The following is a 20,588-nucleotide window of genomic DNA, read 5'->3' as shown; positions in this document are numbered from 1 at the left end:
GAGTGGAAATTGTAGATGTATGTAAACAACTAACAACTGTCTGAATGTGGACCGCAGTCGTCAAATGCAGAACTCCAAAACATGCTGTGCTGTGGCATCATGCATTAGAAGGGTTACAGAAACGTGTACTTGCCCTGGCTGTGTTGTGGCATGATACACCACTATAAGGGTTACCAAAACTTGTTCACGCCCTGGCTGTACTGTTTTATCCTTTTCCCTTGAAACAGGCTGTGTTGTGGCAACCTGCACCACTATAAGAAAGTGTTAAATGTTCGCTGAACCAGTATGAAATGTTGTTAACTGTTTCAGGCAAAATTATTTTCACATCAAGGTGATGTGATACGACCTGCTTTATGTAACGGGCTACTCTGCAAATGATGTTAAATGTCCAGTAGATGGAACTGTATATTAAATGAGAATTAATGCTGCCAATGTATGATACTAGTGTTGACGCAGACTTATTTAATTTGGGCCGTTAGAATCATGGAAGGTGAAAGAGTGTCATAATTGGGGAGGGAATTTGTGTGTACTGTAGAATGGATATTCGCCAAAGTTTGACCAATTTCCTTTTGTTACTTGTACCTAGTCTAGATAGAAATGGTGAATCGTGGCGTCACAGAAATATATATATAAGAATGTATAACATTGTTTTCATGTTTCGGTTGTAATTATGATTATTGCTTAAACCGTTGGTGTGTTGTCATGGCAACGCACCAATCTAGACTGCTAATTTTTGTAACCAATCAGAGGCAATCATTGATGTCATGTGACTATTCCCTGTACTTGACCTGCTCGAATATTGATCCCAGTTCTTGTAGTGTTTTTGTTTTTCCTGTCGGGAAGTTCTACCAGCTCAGAAAACCTCCGTTCTTTTTGTTGCCACTGTCAGCAGTTCTGTCAGACGTGTTACACTCTTCCTTTTCAAAGTAAAGATGTACTTTTGTTGAAATCAGTGCCGTTTGTGTTTCTGCGTGTATGTTTGAGTGTGGTTGTATGTATATGTGTGTAGGGGTGTCTATGTGTGTGAGTGTATGTGTGAGTGTGAGTGTTGATTGTGTGTGTGGGTGTATCACTGTGTGTGTGACTGGCTCCTTTTCATAATCATCATCATCATATAACCCGGGTGTAGAACCAGACAAAAGTGTAATTGAAGTGCAGGCTCCTTTTCATCATCATCATCATCATCATGTAACCCGGATGTAGAACCAGGAAAAAGTGTATTTGAAGTGCAGGCTCGTTTTCATCATCATCATCATCATGTAACCTGGATGTAGAACCAGAAAAAAGTGTAATTTTAAGTGCAGGCTCCTTTTCATCATCATCATCATCAGGTAACCCGGATGTAGAGCCAGAAAAAGTGTATTTTTAAGTGCAGGCTCCTTTTCATCATCATCATCATCAGGTAACCCGGATGTAGAGCCAGAAAAAGTGTAATTTTAAGTGCAGGCTCCTTTTCATCATCATCATCATCATGTAACCCGGATGTAGAACCAGAAAAAAGGTAATTTCAAATGCAGGCTCCTTTTCATCATCATCATCATCATCATGTAACCCGGATGTAGAACCAGAAAAAAATTAATTTTAAGTGCAGGCTCCTTTTCATCATCATCATCATCATCATCATCATGTAACCCGGATGTAGAGCCAGAAAAAAAGTGTTTTTGAAGTGCAGGCTCCTAATCATCATCATCATCATCATTTAACCCGGATGTAGGGCCAGAAAAAAGTGTAATTTCAAGTGCAGGCTCCTTTTCATCATCATCATCATCATCATCATGTAACCCGGATGTGGAACCAGAAAAAAAAGGTAATTTTAAGTGCAGGCTCCTTTTCATCATCATCATGTAACCCGGATGTAGAACCAGAAAAAAAAGGTAATTTTAAGTGCAGGCTCCTTTTCATCATTATCATCATCATCATCATCATCATCATCATGTAATCCGGATGTAGAACCAGAAAAAAGTGTAGTTTTAAGTGCAGGCTCCTTTTCATCATCATCATCATCATGTAACCCGGATGTAGAACCAGAAAAAAATTAGTTTTAAGTGCAGGCTCCTTTTCATCATCATCATCATCATCATCATCATCATGTAACCCGGATGTAGAGCCAGACAAGAGTGTAATTCTAGTGCAGGCTCCTTTTCATCATCATCATCATCATCATCAGGTAACCCGGATGTAGAGCCAGAAAAAGTGTAATTTTAAGTGCAGGCTCCTTTTCATCATCATCATCATCATCATCATGTAACCCGGATGTAGAACCAGAAAAAAGGTAATTTCAAATGCAGGCTCCTTTTCATCATAATCATCATCATCATGTAACCAGGATGTAGAACCAGAAAAAAATTAATTTTAAGTGCAGGCTCCTAATCATCATCATCATCATCATATAACCCGGATGTAGAACCAGAAAAAAGTGTATTTTTAAGTGCAGGCTCCTTTTCATCATCATCATCATCATCATCATGTAACCCGGATGTGGAACCAGAAAAAAGTGTAATTTTAAGTGCAGGCTCCTTTTCATCATAATCATCATCATCATCATCATCATCATCATGTAACCCGGATGTAGAGCCAGAAAAAAGTGTAGTTTTAAGTGCAGGATCCTTTTCATCATCGTCATCATCATCATCATCATGTAACCCGGATGTAGAACCAGAAAAAAGTGTAGTTCTAAGTGCAGGCTCCTTTTCATCGTAATCATCATCATCATCATGTAACCCGGATGCAGAACCAGACAAAAGTGTAATTTTAAGTGCAGGCTTATCATCATCATCATCATCATCATCATCATCATCATCATCATCATCATCATCATCATCATCATCATCATCATCATCATCATCATCATCATCATCTAGAAACTTTACTTTTCTAAACCCCGATCTTATCATCATCTTCACGTAGCTCGGATGTAGAAGCAGCGTGGAATCTCGGGATTGAGCGTTTTATGCTACGTATGTACTTCTAACGTTGTTTCACTTGTTTATTTGTATATAAATCATGAAAGTAAATATAAGACAAAGACAATGAGAGTACTAGGATACCAGCCTTTTTATTCATGACAGTGATTGACAGATTTCATTCTCTTCCTTTTGATAACCATTCTTACAGGAATAATCAACAATTTCTCATTAAGTTTTGATTAATTACATTTTACTCGATAACATTACTCTATCAATTACTCAATTACATGTTTCCTTTACGTAGATAGCACGGTATCGATATCACTTTCAAGATGAGTGTGACTTGCTTTACATTATCTAATGCCTTCAAGCAAAATTTCTTTGTGTGTTTACTCATGTGTTTGTAAAAAGAACAAGAATCCGTAGGACACAATTCTCCATGAAGTATTTATAGTGTGCACATTAATTGTGAGTAAGGCGTTTGTTAATTTCCCATGTTAGTGACCTGCTAGTTGTAAGATGAATGGATCTTGATGTAATGTGTGAAATCACAGATCCAGATTCACTTCTAGGAACTACCATCCTGGTTTATTTTGTTGCATTGGCGATTAATTGTATAGGGATGAGCCATCATACTGGATAATTGTTAATGATGGCCCCAGACTTTAACGCACAAACAAAAGCATTTCTAACACTCCCAGAAGGACCTCCTTCCCGGAGTAACAACAAAACCTCTGACAGTCTTCGATCGCGGTGAATGACCGCCCTACCCTGATCCGGATGCGGACTTAACAGTTGGCGCTCTTGGCGATGACAATGTCCTTTTTTCCGCTTGCTGTCGCGCCCGAAGGCACGGATGTGGCTCTTCTGCACACGTCTGACTCACGACAACATCCTCCCAGCAGTGACGGGCAACACGGCTGTAAAAATCGGGCCCACCGAAGTTTCCTTCCCAAACCGTGAGAGGTGATAACCAGCACAGCAATGTTTCGGGTTGTTGTTCTGCTGTCCGTGCTGTCCTCTGCTGTCGTGGGACAGCACTACCTGTCCACGGAAGGACAGCACTTCAAGCTGAACGGACAAAGGATCTTCCTGTCTGGACTAAACATGGTGAGAAAGGACTGAGAGTTTTGTTGTTGCCATGTTGTTGTGCCTCCACATCAAGCTTTTCGGTCGGCGTACGTTTTGATATTGCCGATTTCTAATGTACTCCCCAAGCAGAGGTTCGGCTCCGGCTGTTTTTGACGTGTTTGTAGGCTTTTTTTGTCCGGCTTTCTACTTTATCCAGTTTTCTTTCGCCGCCAACCCAGACGTCAAAAACAGCAGGGCCCGTCTCTCTGCTTGGAGAGAAGGATCGTAGCCTCCAGCAGGCCTTCCCACGGGGGCTTAAGGAGAGTAGAGTAGAAATCTAGACTTAAGTTCTACTGAGTGGTGACTGCGTCCTCGGTGGCTGCCCAACACGGCAACAAAACGTGCTTGTCAAAACCGGAAGCTAGGGGATTTTACCCGGTACTATGTGCAACGTGTCCTGTCTCAGTCTCGGACGGCTCGTCTACCTTTTGGCGGGGTTCCAATAAAAACACCATGCCAGCATGCACGTTTCTGGTGGTGCATTCTTAGGTCGCTGGACAGACGCTTTCCTAGTCCTAGGTTCTCTCTTGGTAATCTTCTCTGTTGCATGTTAGTCTACATGTTAACGCTGCTAACTAGCATCACATGTAACACAATGTCTTGAACCCTGTCACGATCAGGGGAATAGTAAGATCTAAACTGGTTCGAGATCACTTCCGCTTTAGCTGTGTCAGTATGGCCTTAGATGGGCTTTTGCCTATGAATCTATTTATCACACGTGCCGGCAGCCAGTCGAGCCGGTGCGATCCCCAACATCTGCTTGGAGATTGAGTATGCCTTGTTTTCCAGGCCTGGTGCCGACACGGCTACGATTTCGGAGGCGGCGCGTACAACACCGTGGCCCCCGGGGACTTCTGCCCCCACCCCCGGGCCGCCTACCAGCAGGCCATCCGGGACATCCGGAACAACGGCGGCAACTCACTCCGTACGTGACGTCATTACTACTTACTTAAAGGCTGGATTGGATCAATTTGAAACATTCTCGAATTGGGCTGTAAAGCTTGCACCGTGACCCTGCAGTTTTTGTGTTGTCCGCTAGGTGTGTGGCTGCACGTTGACGGGCGATGGACGCCTGAGTTCTCTAGCTGGGGCTCCGTGACGCAACCCGACTCCACAAACCAGCTCATCAACGACCTGAAGGATCTTCTCTCCTACGTACGTATGCGGAACACGCACACAGACACATTCACACACATACAAACAAACATACACACACACACACACACACGCGCGCGCAAATACGCACGCACTGTGATACACACACACACACACACAAACACACATATACACATACACACACACACACACATGTACACACACACACATGAACGCACACACACATACACATACAAACATACATACGCACACACACACACATGTGCACACACGCACATACGCACTCACACACGTGTTTACACAGACATACACACAAACATACGCGCACGCACACACACACACATACACGCACGCACCCACACACAGAAACGCACGCACATTACCATTGCCGAAAGTCGTGACCGTTTGTTGTTGCAGGCCAGAGCGCGTAACGTGCTGGTGTTCCTGGTGCTGTGGAACGGCGCTCATCACGGCGAGTTCTGGGAGCGGCTGCAGAACCTGATCTGGGACGACCTGAAACTCGACACGTACGTGGAGCAGGCGCTCAAGCCGCTGGCACATGCACTCAGGAACCAACGGGCGCTGGGTAAGATTTTGGCGAAGGCTACGGGGCGGGGCGTTAAGGAGATTCTAACACAACTCATTCCATTCACCGATTCTCTAATACGATGCGCAAATTGACTTAGGTATCATTGCAATTAATGTTGCAGCACATTGTGAAAATTATATCAAACGTCAATGCAATTCAGGAAACAAGTCAGACTTGGATCCGATTTACATGAATGAAGTTCAGATCATCTTTCCCATTATCACTGACCTCTCAACTCTAACCCAAAGGAAGTTGAGAGATCATGAAGCCTAGCATGCTGGCATCCTGAAGATAGATCACCACTCTGACCCCTGCCATAACCTAACCCCTGACCTACAAACCCTCTAACCTCTGGCCTCTAACCCCTGACATGCAGGAGGCTGGGAGGTCATGAACGAGCCTGAGGGCAGCCTGAAGATCGAGCACCACGAGCACTCTGACCCCTGCCATAACTTAACCCCTGACCTATAAACCCTCTGACCTATAACCCATTACCTACAGGAGGCTGGGAGATCATGGACAAGCCTGACGGCAGCCTGAATATCGATCACCACTTTGACCCCGCCATAACCTAACCCCTGACCTATAAACCCTCTAACCTTTGACTTATCACCCCTGACCTGCAGGAGGCTGGGAGATCATGAACGAACCCGAAGGCAGCCTGAAGATCGAGCACCACTCTGACCCCTGCTACGACACGAGCTTCCTGCAGGGTAGCGGCGCGGGGTGGGCGCAGCTGGACGCAAACGGGGCCCCCACCTGGTGAGGAGTTGTGTCCTTCATTCAATGCAAGCAGTGAAGGAACACCAGATCCAGACAGAATCACCAGCTATTTTTCCTGTGGTCCTACGTTAATACAAGGTCAAATATAGCACATAAGAGACAGGTGAACGTAACTGGGCAATCATACACAAACTAGGAAAAATACATAACTGATATACAGGATTAAAAAATCATGTGTATCCTTAACAGGAAACATTGTTGTAGAGGTTTGTGCTCTTAAACTAGCTCCTGCAGTTCTGATGTGATCTGATGTGACCTGATATTACGTGATGTGACCTGTTGTGACCTAATGTGACCCGATGTAACCTGATGTGACCTTATGTGATTTGATGTGACCTGTTGTCACCTGATTTGACCTGGTATGACCTGATGTGACCCGATGTGACCTTTCCCTTCAGGACGGACGTCCCCAGACAGCGCGTGCTGCGGTTCATCAACCGGCAGGCGGCAGCCATCAAAGAGAAGGCGCCGAACCATCTGGTGACGGTGGGCTCCTGGTCCGAGCTGGGACAGGTAAGAACCACCTGGTGACGGCGGGCTCCTGGTCCGAACACGGACAGGTAAGAACCACCTGGTGACGGCGTGCTCCTGGTCCGAGCTGGGACAGGTAAGAACCACCTGGTGACGGCGTGCTCCTGGTCCGAACACGGACAGGTAAGAACCACCTGGTGACGGCGTGCTCCTGGTCCGAGCTGGGACAGGTAAGAACCACCTGGTGACGGCGGGCTCCTGGTCCGAGCTGGGACAGGTAAGAACCACCTGGTGACGGCGTGCTCCTGGTCCGAACACGGACAGGTAAGAACCACCTGGTGACGGCGTGCTCCTGGTCCGAGCTGGGACAGGTAAGAACCACCTGGTGACGGCGTGCTCCTGGTCCGAACACGGACAGGTAAGAACCACCTGGTGACGGCGTGCTCCTGGTCCGAGCTGGGACAGGTAAGAACCACCTGGTGACGGCGGGCTCCTGGTCCGAGCTAGGACAGGTAAGAACCACCTGGTGACGGCGGGCTCCTGGTCCGAGCTGGGACAGGTAAGAACCACCTGACACGAGACAAAGGTGTAACAAATTTTGAAAGCGATTTGATGAGGTGATGTACTAGTAGCTATGAGTAATAGCCAAAATATTAATATAGGGGGCTGCCTTTGACTAGAATGAAGGTCTCAGGATTGTGTGAAATTGATGTATTGAAGAAGATCCTGAATGTGTCCTAAGAGCCTGGAAAGTTTGTTGAAGCGTTACAGACTCCTTGTTGTTCCTGTCGCAGGGCGTCCGTAACCTGTACTCGGACGGCTGCCTGCAGAAGGCCGGCGGGGTCCCGGCCGGCGTCCTGGACTTCTACCAGATCCACACCTACACGCACAACGGCAACTACGGCAGCCAGGCGCCCTTCGTGGTAAAGGCAGCTTTGATTTTTGTTTGTTTATTTGTTTGCCTGTTTCTTTGTATTGCATACCCGGTAAACCGCCTCAAGGCGTAACACACGGTTTATACTGAACACTAAAGTCTGCGTATCCGGACAGATTTATTTCATCCCCTGCTCCTTTTCGATACGTATGACGGGTTTAACGTGGCTCTCCTCATCATATTCGAGGGTCAGTACCCGTTTTCAAGAGAGGAAAAAAGTTTAAAGTGACTGACCCAAGACACAGCTTTAATTTGGGCCTGCCAGGGATTCAAACCCAGAACCTTTAGATTCCAATTCAGCAACCCTAACGACAAGACCACCCTGCCACCACCTTATTTGGAACACTACCTTATTTGGCACACCACCTTATTTGACACACCACCTTATTTGACACACCACCTTATTTGGCACACCACCTTATTTGGCACACCACCTTATTTGGCACTCCCTTCCCTGCAGGTGTCTGACGTCAGCCACTACACGGCTCTGAGCGGGAAGCCTGTCGTCATCGGCGAGTTCAGTCAGGTCAGGGGTGAGTTCCGTCCCATTATCATCTGTTCGTATCTTCTAAACGCTAAAAACCTAGCCTCTACCAGGCTCCGCTGATCGCTTGAAAAATAGTAGAAATCGGCCAAATAGAGTGAATAGTATGCCAGGGGTAGTCCGCTATGCAGGGAAGGTCAATAGGCGAAAATAGCGGGCAATCCTTGGCATACTATTCACTCTATTAGACCGATTTGTACTATTTTCCCAGCAATCAGCGGAGCCTGGTAGAGGCTACTAAAAAAACATCAGCCACCCATCTCAGAACCTGTTTTGGCGACGCCTCTGTGGCTAGCCTAACGGTATATATATATATATACGCCCGATTTGCAAGAATTCCCAGAATTGTACAGGTATTTCTGGAATGACCATCATGGAGCAGTTTGTACTGACACATGTTACCATTAACCCTTCATTAAGAGTAGGAATGACCATTACATTCACAAATCAGTTAGTATTGACTAACATTACCATGTACACTTCATTAGGAGGAGGACTGACCATGACGGAGCAGTTCGTACCGATACATGTTACCATATACCCTTCTTCAGGAGGAGGAATGACCATCATGGAGCAGTTTGTACTGACGCATGTTACCATTAACCCTTCAATAAGAGTAGGAATGACCATTACATTCACAAATCAGTTAGTATTGACTAACATTACCATGTACACTTCATTAGGAGGAGGACTGACCATGAAGGAGCAGTTTGTACTGACACATATTATCATTGACCCTTACATTCGGAGGAAGACTGACCATCACTCCGCAGTTTGTTCCTCCATTAGACGAAGGAATGACCATGACGGAGCAGTTTGTATTAACACACATTACCATTAACCCTTCACCAGGAGGAGGAATGACCATCACGGAGCAGTTTGAGCGCGCGTACTCCCGTGGCTACGCTGGCGCCTGGAGCTGGCATTACCTGGCGGACAGAGCTGCCGACAACGCCACCGACGCCGCCGCCACGCAGCTCATCGGCCTCCGCGAGCTGCGCTTCAAGAACGACCAGACAGGGGGCGGTTGTGTCCGGATCAATCTGAACGGCTCCACTAACTACTGCGAGAAGAAGCCGCCGTGCGGCCAGCTGAACCAGTACTTCTACGGGTGAAGGGGAGGAATGATCGCGTTGTCACTAGGAAACAATAGTATGGATTATATTATATGGTATTGTTAACAGTTGTTTATCCTGTATATTCTAATCTTAACGGAGTGAATTTTACAATAAAACGTTACAATTTCAATTTTACGATTCTAAGAAGCATTTGTCAGTATCAATTTTAAAATGTGTTACAAACCTCTGTAAAAAGTCAACATAATCCAGACATAGCGTCTGCAAAGTTGCACTTGAAGAATAAAGTTTCAAAGTTTCAAGGGACAAGCGACTGGCTGGTTTGGTGTTCTCTATGTAATAGGGTGTACTAGTATTGCATTATGATATCGCTGATTTTCTGGTACTTTTCAAGATTTCCTCAGGATGACGTCCGTTCTGATCATCTCTTCTAAGAAACGAGTGTGTATTGTTCTTTTAGTCTAGCCTGGAGTTCAGCCTTGTTAGCTTTGGCCCGCTCCCCTGTTGGCAGGCTAGCGGATCTGGGGGAGTGGGCCAAAGCTAACAAGGCTGGACTCCAGGCTACCGTAGTCTTTAGGGCTTCTTAATAGCTAAGATGTATTCAATATGGCAGCGCGCAGGTAGTTCTAGTTTTATTCCGGCAACATCATTACTGCCTAGAACCTTGCCCTTTGCACTTCCTTAACCATTAAATCGCAACTCAAAGTTAGATACCGCCAAATATAATTTCGTACAGAATCTTTGCACACTGTACAACAGCGCCCCCTGCCGAAGTCCCCGGTCGATGTAAAGTCGATGTTCGTGTTTTTGTTGTTGTTTCACCTTGATATGCTCAATTTCATGTAAAAAAATAAAATGGGCACTGCTCTTATTTCCGGTTACTCTTCAACAAATCAGATGTGAGGTGTTGATGAAAAGATAGATACTAATAAAACGGCAGTAAAGATATAAACATATCAGGACGGTCAGTTTACATAAGTCAGCGCCATGACGAGCGGTGACGTCACATATCGCCACTTCATGCAGCTTCTAAAAACACCGGCAGTAGTCGAGGGGGGAGGGGGTGCTCGTGGGAACAGCGGAGGATAATCCCCCACCAGAAAACACGTGTGTTCTCCTGTGTGGTGGAAATATAATATACTCGGTGCTGAAACCGCGCGAATATTTGGTAAAAACGAGATTTTGGCAAAGTAACAAATCACCACTTAACGTCTTGTCTTATTTTTTCTGGGTCGACTTTTTCCCATAGAGTTTTGGGTTTCCAACGGGAGTTGGCCGTAGAATAAACTGTACATTTTCATATACTAAGGATGATACTGTAAATGCAGAAATGTTCGCGGTGGTTTTATGTTCGCGGTTTTTGCGGCGATCATTTCACCGCGATCTTAAAGCCACCGCAAACAGTTGTGTCCAATACGGTAGCAGTATGTGACTATAGAGCTGCCGCGAACTTAAAACCACCGCGAACACATCATTTTTGCCTTAGCGCGAAATAAAAACCACGCGAACTTAAATGCATTTACAGTATACAGAAAATGCCTAAACAAGAGAAATTCCACCAATATAGTTGCACAAGAATATTCTCACCCCATACTGCTGACCAAACTTTGTTTATTGTTTATTGTTAAAACGACATCCATCTGTGAATTACACAGGTGCACTTCACTACTCTTCCTGGAGTCATATACATGATAACATATACATTACATTGGTACACATGCACATAACATTACATAGTATATACATATTTCAATTTTCTACCAGTTCAGAATGTTTGAGTTCGTTTTTAGTCTGTCTTTGATGATAGTTTGAAGGAGGATGGAACAGACGATTTGATGTGATGTGGAAGAGTGTTGACTGGTCCAAATATGCCGCACATCTTCTGATGGCACCCAATGATCGATCCATTTTCTTAGTAGTGTCTTTTATGTGGAGGTCCCATGTAAGACATTCGTCCAATGTAGTCCCAAGTTGTAACTTGCTGTATTGGACTCCCGTCAGCAGATAAGGTGGTACCGAGACAGTTGTTATGGCGATGACATCACCGTGGCCTCACACCCTCTGGCGACTTTACTATAAACTGCACCCTCCATGTAGCTCTGCCGCTTTACTCATTGTAACTACTTTCCCATTGTGCAAGACTTGTGGCACGTGACAGCCTTCGATAGTGCTGTTTTTACAATTATCTTCCCCTAGATGGAATACAGTTTGTATATCTGTTATCCCAAGTTAATTCGCATGCCTCAAGAAAGCGTAGATTATTTTAAAACTTGCTCGTTTGGTTGTCGCGGAGGGATTTGAAAGCTTTGTTTGTGACGCGGACGGTACTTCCGCACCACGCGGTGTACATTGCTCGACCTGTCGCAAGAAGAAGGCGTGTTACCTGTGGTGACTTGGAAGTATTTGGAAACCTCGTCTTTCCGTCCGTTTACAGGTGATGTCTTGGACTTATTTATCTTGTAACAACTCTTAAAGATTGTAGGATCGTCAGAAGACATTTTCAGGAGTGATTTTTGAGGGAAACTTAAAGAAAACAGCGTCTAAACCTGTGCAGGCATTTTGCTCGAGAGCACATGGCTGGAAAAAGTCTGCCTTCTTTGTGTGAAAGTCGGTGTCGTTTGTAGCGATGTGTTGGTTGATTCTGGTGATTCATGGATGTTAGAAGTGTTCTATGTCATGAGGGGTAGTTTCTGTCACGATTGACTCAGAAGCCGTGTATAGAAAGCTGCTCATTTGGGGAGAATTACATGGAAATATGCCGACGTGAGCGATACGTCTGTGGGGAGGGGGGGCGGAAACAAAACCACTTCTTCAGTCTGCTTCTGGCTCCTGTTTGGCTGGTTCTGTCAGTAAAACTGAAGCTACACTTTCAGTTCTTAAAACAGATCCAATTCTCCAGAGTTGATTAACGTAATTGATCTGATTAGCGGTTAATTACGAGACAGAAATCGGCCATTCTTGTGCAAAATTCCGCCGGCGCCTCGTGGCGTGACGTCACACCCGGGGATTCCCCTTGTGAGAAACAACAAGACGTGAGTACAGACATGTCCGGACTTGTACCCGAGTCTTACTGGGACTCTACCTGTAGGGACGCAGTCAGGGGGTTCTTAAGTTTCTGTCAAGACGTGAAGGAATGATAGGAGTAACCATGGCTTTGAAAGGTGGGGAAGAACCAAACCAAGTAACCTTAATTTGCCAGGAGGTTATGTTTTGTCAGCGTCCGTGTGTGTGCATGTGTGAGTTTGTGCGTGTGTATGTGTGTGTCTGTGTCTGTGAACACGATAATTCTAGAAAGCATTACCATGATACTTAACTTAGTATGTGGGTAGGTCTGGATGAGACCTCGTAGTGGTTAAAATGTTTGGCCCCATTGGCTCTGAGTCTCTGTAATCGTACTAGAAATCAGTGCCACTGTTCGTTTTAAGGGACATTTCCTTGCTAGTTGTTACAATGAAAGTGTATATACAATTTGAGCATAGTTTACCTCTCAATAATTTACCCAGAGCAAGAAGGATGATAATTTCCTTACTACAACATTGTTTTGATAATTCAAACCACTCGAAAACAAGCTTGTTCCAAGCTGATGGTGTGAAAACCCCGTAACTAACTGGAAATGTTTTTGTCGTGTTCCAGACTCGCCATGGAGGATTCCCTGCCCTTCCCCGACCTTGACACTGACACGACGACGTCCTTCGCGCAGCTGTGGAACGACACGATAACGGAGGTCGACTTCGGGTAGGTCGAACGGGAGGGGACGGCGCCCACCGTTTCTGACGTTTTGTTTGATTGAAATCTCCAGTAGTGGTGCATCATTAGTCATCCCGGTGTCCATAGAAAATCTAATACAGCAGCAGAAATATACAGCAAAATTTACATTTGGATTAACATTCAATAGGGAGATATTTGTAGCTTTACAATTACAGTAACTTGAATAAGTCCAAAAGAAAAAGAAAACTGTTACTGTAGATAAAATGGCTTCCTGCAGACTAGATATAGAATTAAGAGCCATGTTTGCTGGGACTGAATTTCGCGGTAGGATCAAATCCAAGTCAAATTGAACTGCTGGAGTGATGAGAGCTTTAGGCCTTTGTGCTGATTCCTGTTAAGGAGTCTATTGTATTGTTTTTGAATGATGAAATTATGATGATGATGAATAGATTAGTCCTGATTGTCTGCATCATAGGGTTTCTTAAGGAGTCAGATTGTCTTGTATTGTCCTTAGTGTTGATTTCTGTGTTAAAGGCTTTTATTGGTTGTTTGTTTGTTGTTAGAATGACGTGTGCTTGCCTCCGTAGCATTGATTTCTGTGTTATTTATTGATTGTTTGTTGTTACTCAATATTAATGTTAGAATGACGTGTGCTTCACTCCGTAGCGTTCAACCGTTTGAAGCAAGCCTGCTTCCCTTTTCCAGCGACATGGGCGAGTTTTTCCAGCAGATGGAGGGGAACGTGCGTAACGTGAGCAACGACCACAGCTACAGCCAGCACTCTGTAAGCAGCGTTTGTTTGTTTGTTTGCTTGTTTGTTTGTTTGAACCAGGGCTCTCTCCAGGTTGTATGAGAGCTAATGCAGTGGTGTGATCCATGACCCGTCCCTCTGTCCCGGGGGAGGAAATTTGATCGTTTAGGACGGACAAAATTTCACCCCGTCCTTCCAAAAATTTGAACTGACATATTTTCGTGGCGCAGAGCGTTTTGGCCCCAAGGCTCTCTGACTGTCTGTTTCTTTAGGTAAGGGAAGTGAGGGACACTCGGAGTTCGGGAGATTCATGCGCCGCCACGTTAATTCAAACACTATGTGCCTCTAAAGGCAATCACAGCTACGGGCTAATGTGTAAGACTTCAAGCAATAGAGGCCCTAGATAAGAAAAGTCCTGCAACAGTCTATGTACCGGTACTGTACCGTAAAAATTGATTAGGTACAGGTCCAAAATACAGGATCATGAAGTACCGGTACTGTACTGATATAAATTTACACTAAATATATGCTTATTTTGTGACTGGTCTCCTAACCTCATGGCCTCATGCAACACCAAACGTGACCAAAGTGACACCTTGGAACAGCGTAACTAAAATGCAACAGACCATTTAGGCAGGCTGGGAGTTTAGATAGCAAGGCCAATGGAGTTTGGCGGTAGGAAACCTAGTTATGTTCTTAGAATAAAGATACTGACACGTTGAAAATAGTTTATTTATGTTTCTGTTATCATTGAAGAAGTTCAGTAAAACACATGTTAATTTTTCAACTTGTTGAGGAACAGGTCCGGACCTGTACCTAAACCTCTGTACCTGTACCTGTACCTGATGTTAAGTTTAGGTACGCTGCACTAGTGCTGATGTCCGGACCTGTACCTAAACCTCTGTACCTGTACCTGTACCTGATGTTAAGTTTAGGTACGCTGCACTAGTGCTGATGTCCGGACCTGTACCTAAACCTCTGTACCGGTACCTGTACCTGATGTTACGTTTAGGTACGCTGCACTAGTGCTGATGTCCGGACCTGTACCTAAACCTCTGTACCGGTACCTGTACCTGATGTTACGTTTAGGTACGCTGCACTAGTGCTGATGTCCGGACCTGTACCTAAACCTCTGTACCGGTACCTGTACCTGATGTTAAGTTTAGGTACGCTGCACTAGTGCTGATGTGTGACGTGTATGTTTTACCCTGCAGGGGCAGTCTGAGCAGGACACAGAAACTACAGGCATGGAGGGGCAGCAGGACAGGGTACGTCTGCGCTGTTTGTTTGTTTGTTTGTTAGCAGCTGAAGTTTGTGTTATAGATTCTTTGTTAGCAGGAGGAAAGTACCTCTAGTTCACGTAGCTGGTTATATTCCACTGAATACTGCAACTTTTGTTTCTTTCACTGTAACTTTATGTTGGCTGTTTTCACGGGCGACTCTGTACGGTGAACTTATCATCACTGTGAAAAACCTGTTGTAATTATGTAGGATTTTCCTTGCACTGTGAAATTTTGCTACTGTGCAGATATTACAGTAACCTGTCATTCAAGCTTTTGCACATCTTACTGTTAATGTTGTTTAAAGCTATCTAATGAGGAGGATACTGTACTTGGTGAGTCTCCTTCAACCAAACCAGTACCCCCCCTGTACCTACAGCGTGACCTCTAACCTTTAACCCCTCTCCTTGTACCCTCAGGTGACCTCCAGCATGACCTCTGGCCCCTCGGCGACCTCCTCAGACGTCCCGTCCACCACGGTGTACCCCGGACCGTTCAGCTTCCAGGTCGCCTTCCCGCCCCAGACGCTCAAACCCAAGTCCAAGAAGCTGGCCTGGACCTGGTCCCAACCCTGCAAGATGCTCTACGCAGACTTTAACAAGGTGAAGCTCCTTATTTTGGATACTTGATTCTTGAAGACTTCTCAAGATATCATTTCATTACATAGGCAGATGTTGCCATGAATTCATTTGTGAAGAAATTTGTTTCGTGTCATCAGATTTACCCCTTCAACTTTAAGACAGAGTTTGGCTCCTCCAAGGTTTGACTCTGCTGAAACGACTATCTCCCTAGTCTTCAGTTGTTCTTATTAAGAATGTCTCTCCTGTCTCCAGATCTGCCCCTCCAAATTTAAGACAAAGTTTGACAGAAGTAATGTCTCTCCCATCTCCATTTGTTGTACTTAAGAATGTCTCTCCCATCTCCATTTGTTGTACTTAAGAATGTCTCTCCCATCTCCATTTGTTGTACTTAAGAATGTCTCTCCCTTCTCCAGATCTGCCCCTTCAACTTTAAGACGGTGCGCCCCCCTCCCGCAGGGTGCCTGATCCGTGCCATGCCAGTGTACCTGAAGCACGAGCACATCGGCCTGCCCGTCAAGCGCTGCCCCACGCACCGCGAGAACGACTTCAACAACGCGGACCCGCCGGCGCACTTCCTGCACTGCCGTGGGAAAGCGGTCGAGTACCGCGAGGACCCCACCACCGGGAGGCACTCCGTCATCATCCCCTACGAACACCCGCAAGGTCGGTTTGTTTGTTATCGCCATGACAATGGAGATATAGTTTCGTGTGTGAGTGTCTGACACTTAAGAAAGTCTTGGAGGAGGAGGTTGGGTTAAAGGACTACAACCTGCTAGCCGCCATGCTTGACAGAAATGCATGGTTAGACATTGTGAATGGCACCTCGTATGAGGACGACCTGAACTGAACTGAACTGAACTGTGAGTGTGTGTGAGTTTCTGTGCGGCAGGGACCGAGCACGAACCAACCATCATCCCCTACAAACACCCACAAGGGCAGTTTGTTCAGTTGTTATCTCCATAAAAATGGAGATATAGTTTCGTGTGTGAGTTTGTTTGAGTGTGTCTGTGCAGCAGGGACCGAGCACGAACCAACCATCATCCCCTACAAACACCCACAAGGGCAGTTTGTTCAGTTGTTATCGCCATGAAAATGGAGATAAAGTTTCGCGTGTGAGTGTGTGTGAGAGTGTCTGTGCAGCAGGGACCGAGCAGGAACCAACCACACAGAGGATGCTGCTCAGGGTTAGAGCAGTAAGGTATAATCCACAGCTGGTACGGAGTGGTCCACCATTCTAAATATGTGCATGTGTCACTGTTGGAGCGTGTTTGTGTTGGAGCGTGTTTGTGTTGGAGCGTGTTTGTTTATTGTTTGTTGTTTACAGCTGGTACGGAGTGGTCGACCATCCTGTACAAGTTCATGTGCCGCAGCACCTGTCTGAACCGGAGGAGCATGGCGGTCGTCTTCACTCTGGAGGACTCCAGGTAAGGGGGTTATCCTGCAGGGGGGTCTGTCTGAGGGGGGTATCCTGTAGGGGGGTCTGTCTGGGGGTGTATCCTGTAGGGGGTCTATCTGAGGGGGGTGTATCCTGTAGGGGGTCTATCTGAGGGGGTATCCTGTAGGGAGGTCTATCTGAGGGGGGTGTCCTGTAGGGGGGTCTATCTGGGGGGTATCCTGTAGGGTGGTCTATCTGAGGGGAGTGTATCCTGTAGGGGGTCTATCTGAGGGGGGTGTATCCTGTAGGGGGTCTATCTGAGGGGGGTGTATCCTGTAGGGGGTCTATCTGAGGGGGGTGTATCCTGTAGGGGGGTGTATCTAAGGGGGGCTACCGTGCATGTGGGGTGCAAGAATCAGCCAAGACAGGCTAGCCAGTCTCGTTGAATGATGTTCTACACTAAGCAGTCAAAGAGTTACAATCTAGACAACGATTTGGTGACTGACTTTCATTGAAGCGTTGTCTAGATATCAACTCTCTGGTTGTGTACAGAGAAATTGTTAACCACGGGTTTGGCCACACCTTAAGTTGAAAGTAGGTTGGTCTTCACTGTTAGATAACTTCTGTTTCCTTGTTCCCCCCAGCGGCGGCGTCCTGGGTCGTCAGGCCGTCAAGATTAAGATCTGCTCCTGTCCGGGGCGCGACCGGGAACAAGATGAAGAGGCGCTCCTTCCCCAGCCCACACCCGGGTCTAAGAAAAGGCTGATGACAGGTAAGATCTAAGAAACGGCCGATGAGATGTGTATTGATTACAGGACTGGGGACTCATTTTAAGCAGTCTATAGTAGGTGCACAGAAAAATATAATAAATGAGAATATCAGCAAAACCTTGTAATTGTGATACTGTATATCCACGTTCTGAAACTAACTTCAAAATTTCAATCCAGAAAGGTTTTTCAAATACTTACTGACACTTAAGTATACTAAAGTAGCACCTTTCTGTAAGCAACCGGACACAGATATCTAGGTGTACCAGTGCACCCACAGTCAAAAGTTCAAATTTCGGTTGCTCAAAAGTGTGTATGCACCCAGTATTTTCAGCCGTGTTGTTTGAATCTCAATGTAAGGCACCAGCAAAATGCGAAGATGGTCACTAGTACAGGTCTGACGAATGTCAGTTCCACGTGTCTGTCACACTTGCCATCATTTCAAGACTTCCCTTTTCTCCCCCAGACTCCAAGACGTCTCAGAAGAAGCGGAAGAAAACCAGCGTCTCTGGCGGAGGAGGGGCGAACGACGGGGAGGTGTTTACTGTTAACTGGCAGGTGAGATTTCACAAACAAACAAGGAAAAAAGCAATTAAATAAACAAGCAAATAAACAAGGAAATGAACCACACGGTGTCTCCTAGAAAAGTAAAAAAGTTGCGGCAAAACAAGATATCAACATTTGCAAAAGAAGAAAGTACAACTGCTGTCGCACCGCGTGCCTGTGAAGCTGGTGTGTTACACCGAAGGGCGGTTATACCACCGGCTATACAAATACAGATATTTTGTGCCAGGTTTTTTTCCACCTGAGGTTTCCTGAAAAGCTGATCGTAGCGTGTGTGTTTATTTTGTTGTGTGTTTTTCCTGCGCAGATTCGCGGCAGGAAGAACTACGAGACGTTGTTGCGAGTGAAGGAGGCTCTGGAGGTGCAACACCGGTGTGAGACCGACCCACAGGTCGCCGCACTGTGAGTCCAGTCATTCTGAGGGTCTGCATGGGGGGGTACCGACCACTAAATGCTAAATTCAGGAGGACCACCTACATGTATCTGTTACTCTTAAGTCAGAAAGGCAATTATTGAAAAAGCATGGCTTACTGCATTTATTGTTTTATTATATACTATAGATAACTAAATGCTGAACTGTTTTGTACCCTCAGGCTCAGATCAGAGGACGAGCAGACAGACCAGCAACAGCCCCGCCCTCCCACAGAGCCGACGCCCACCGACCAGACAGCCAATCAGAGCACAGCTGTGACCAGGCCGTCCAATCAGAGCACAGCTGTGACCAGGCCGTCCAATCAGAGCACAGCTGTGACCAGGCCGTCCAACCAGAGCACATCCGTGGCCAGGCCAGCCAGTCAGGGCTCGGTGCGGTACACACTGCGGCGCACCGTCTCCAAACCCAAAACCTGGGAGTGAACGACCTCCACTAACCTCTGACACGTCCTTATAAGCAAAATAGGACCAAAAGAAGTAGCAAGTGGCTACTGACCAATCAGGGCAGCAGACTCAGGCCCACAGCATCAGCCATTGGGAGCCCTGCTGTAACTTGATATGTACCACGTGTACAGGGTTCTATTCTGGTTACCCTGGTAACAGTAAACCACTCTTCTCTCAGTCTCTCAGTCCCAGGTAACAGTTAACCCACAGATCTCTCAGGCTTCTGGTTACCATGGTAACAGTTAACCCATTCTAACACTGGGAGGAAAACAGAATGTCTCAACTCTGGGGAACCAATCATGTGGAGTCAACTTATAACGGTTGCTATGGGTTACAGCCAATGAGAGCCCAGATGAGAAATTCCTCTTGTTGTACTGTTGGTTAAAAAGACCAATATAGATTATTGATATCCTATATCATTATAGATTATTTACCTATGTAGTTTAGAGGTATTATTGATAACCACTAGTACTGTTTATCATTTTACATCTCCATTAATGTGCTATACATGATATGTAGTTATTCAGTGAGTTAAGAAAGAGTCGACAGTCCTTACAATGAAGTTGAAAATTCCTTCAGATATTAAGTTTTTTATTTATGTTTTACTCCAACCGACATTCATTTTACTTTGGAGGAAAATTGTTAACTTTTTTTGGTTTTCTCTTCATACTGAAGTGGAATTTTCTCTTGTCCGATTAATTTTCTATTTGGTTTATAATTGGGATAGCAGTGTCGTGATACTGTTTTATTTATACCCCAATGTTGTATTGTGATCACGGCTTACGTTACTTTTATATTTGAAAGTATAATTTGCTGTTATAAAAAGTTGGCTTACAAAGTAAGGATGTTAACTATACTATAAATACAATATAGCAACACTGGCTTGTCCAAATATTGATAAGTTGAAGAATTGTATTTCTTTGTCCAATTTGAGTAAGACTGTCTTATTCTCTTAATAAAGTTTATTCCAAATACTACGGAGGAATTGTTCTGTATTGTCTAATATTTGTTGGCTATAAAGATTTATTTAATGTTAATATGTACGTGGTATGTGTATAAAAGAATGTATAAAAGAAAAGCCACCATAACTCTGAAAACTTTGCATCAGTCCAGCCCAAATATCTTGAACTTGAAGA

The 20,588-nt window shown here is 45.3% G+C and overlaps 2 protein-coding genes across 3 annotated transcripts; both read left to right on the top strand.

Moving 5' to 3' along the window:
* The first annotated feature begins 3,763 nt into the window (after nt 1–3,763).
* Nucleotides 3,764–9,859, top strand: LOC136423352 (mannan endo-1,4-beta-mannosidase-like). 2 transcript variants are annotated; one of them, XM_066411483.1, is made up of 9 exons: nt 3,764–4,016; nt 4,827–4,962; nt 5,077–5,192; nt 5,571–5,739; nt 6,369–6,504; nt 6,924–7,038; nt 7,791–7,919; nt 8,391–8,463; nt 9,026–9,318. In XM_066411483.1, exons 1-9 carry the CDS (start codon nt 3,891–3,893, stop codon nt 9,313–9,315), a joined length of 1,290 nt encoding a protein of 429 aa, XP_066267580.1. In that variant the 5' UTR covers nt 3,764–3,890; the 3' UTR covers nt 9,316–9,318. The 2 variants fall into 2 exon arrangements, with proteins under 2 accessions (XP_066267580.1, XP_066267581.1); XM_066411484.1 differs by lacking the exon at nt 9,026–9,318 and adding an exon at nt 9,327–9,859 and having other exon boundaries at nt 3,772–4,016.
* Nucleotides 9,860–11,849: 1,990 nt separating this feature from the next.
* Nucleotides 11,850–20,429, top strand: LOC136422877 (cellular tumor antigen p53-like). Its single transcript, XM_066410786.1, has 11 exons — nt 11,850–11,984; nt 13,184–13,285; nt 13,964–14,042; nt 15,224–15,277; nt 15,709–15,891; nt 16,284–16,533; nt 17,195–17,294; nt 17,890–18,017; nt 18,479–18,570; nt 18,884–18,978; nt 19,170–20,429. Exons 2-11 carry the CDS (start codon nt 13,191–13,193, stop codon nt 19,429–19,431), a joined length of 1,338 nt encoding a protein of 445 aa, XP_066266883.1. The 5' UTR covers nt 11,850–11,984; nt 13,184–13,190; the 3' UTR covers nt 19,432–20,429.
* The last annotated feature ends 159 nt before the right edge of the window (nt 20,430–20,588 follow it).

The sequence above is a fragment of the Branchiostoma lanceolatum genome, chromosome 17 (assembly GCF_035083965.1).
Source record: "Branchiostoma lanceolatum isolate klBraLanc5 chromosome 17, klBraLanc5.hap2, whole genome shotgun sequence".
Taxonomy (NCBI): Eukaryota; Metazoa; Chordata; class Leptocardii; order Amphioxiformes; family Branchiostomatidae; genus Branchiostoma; species Branchiostoma lanceolatum.
This window is presented reverse-complemented; position numbering and strand designations above follow the sequence as displayed.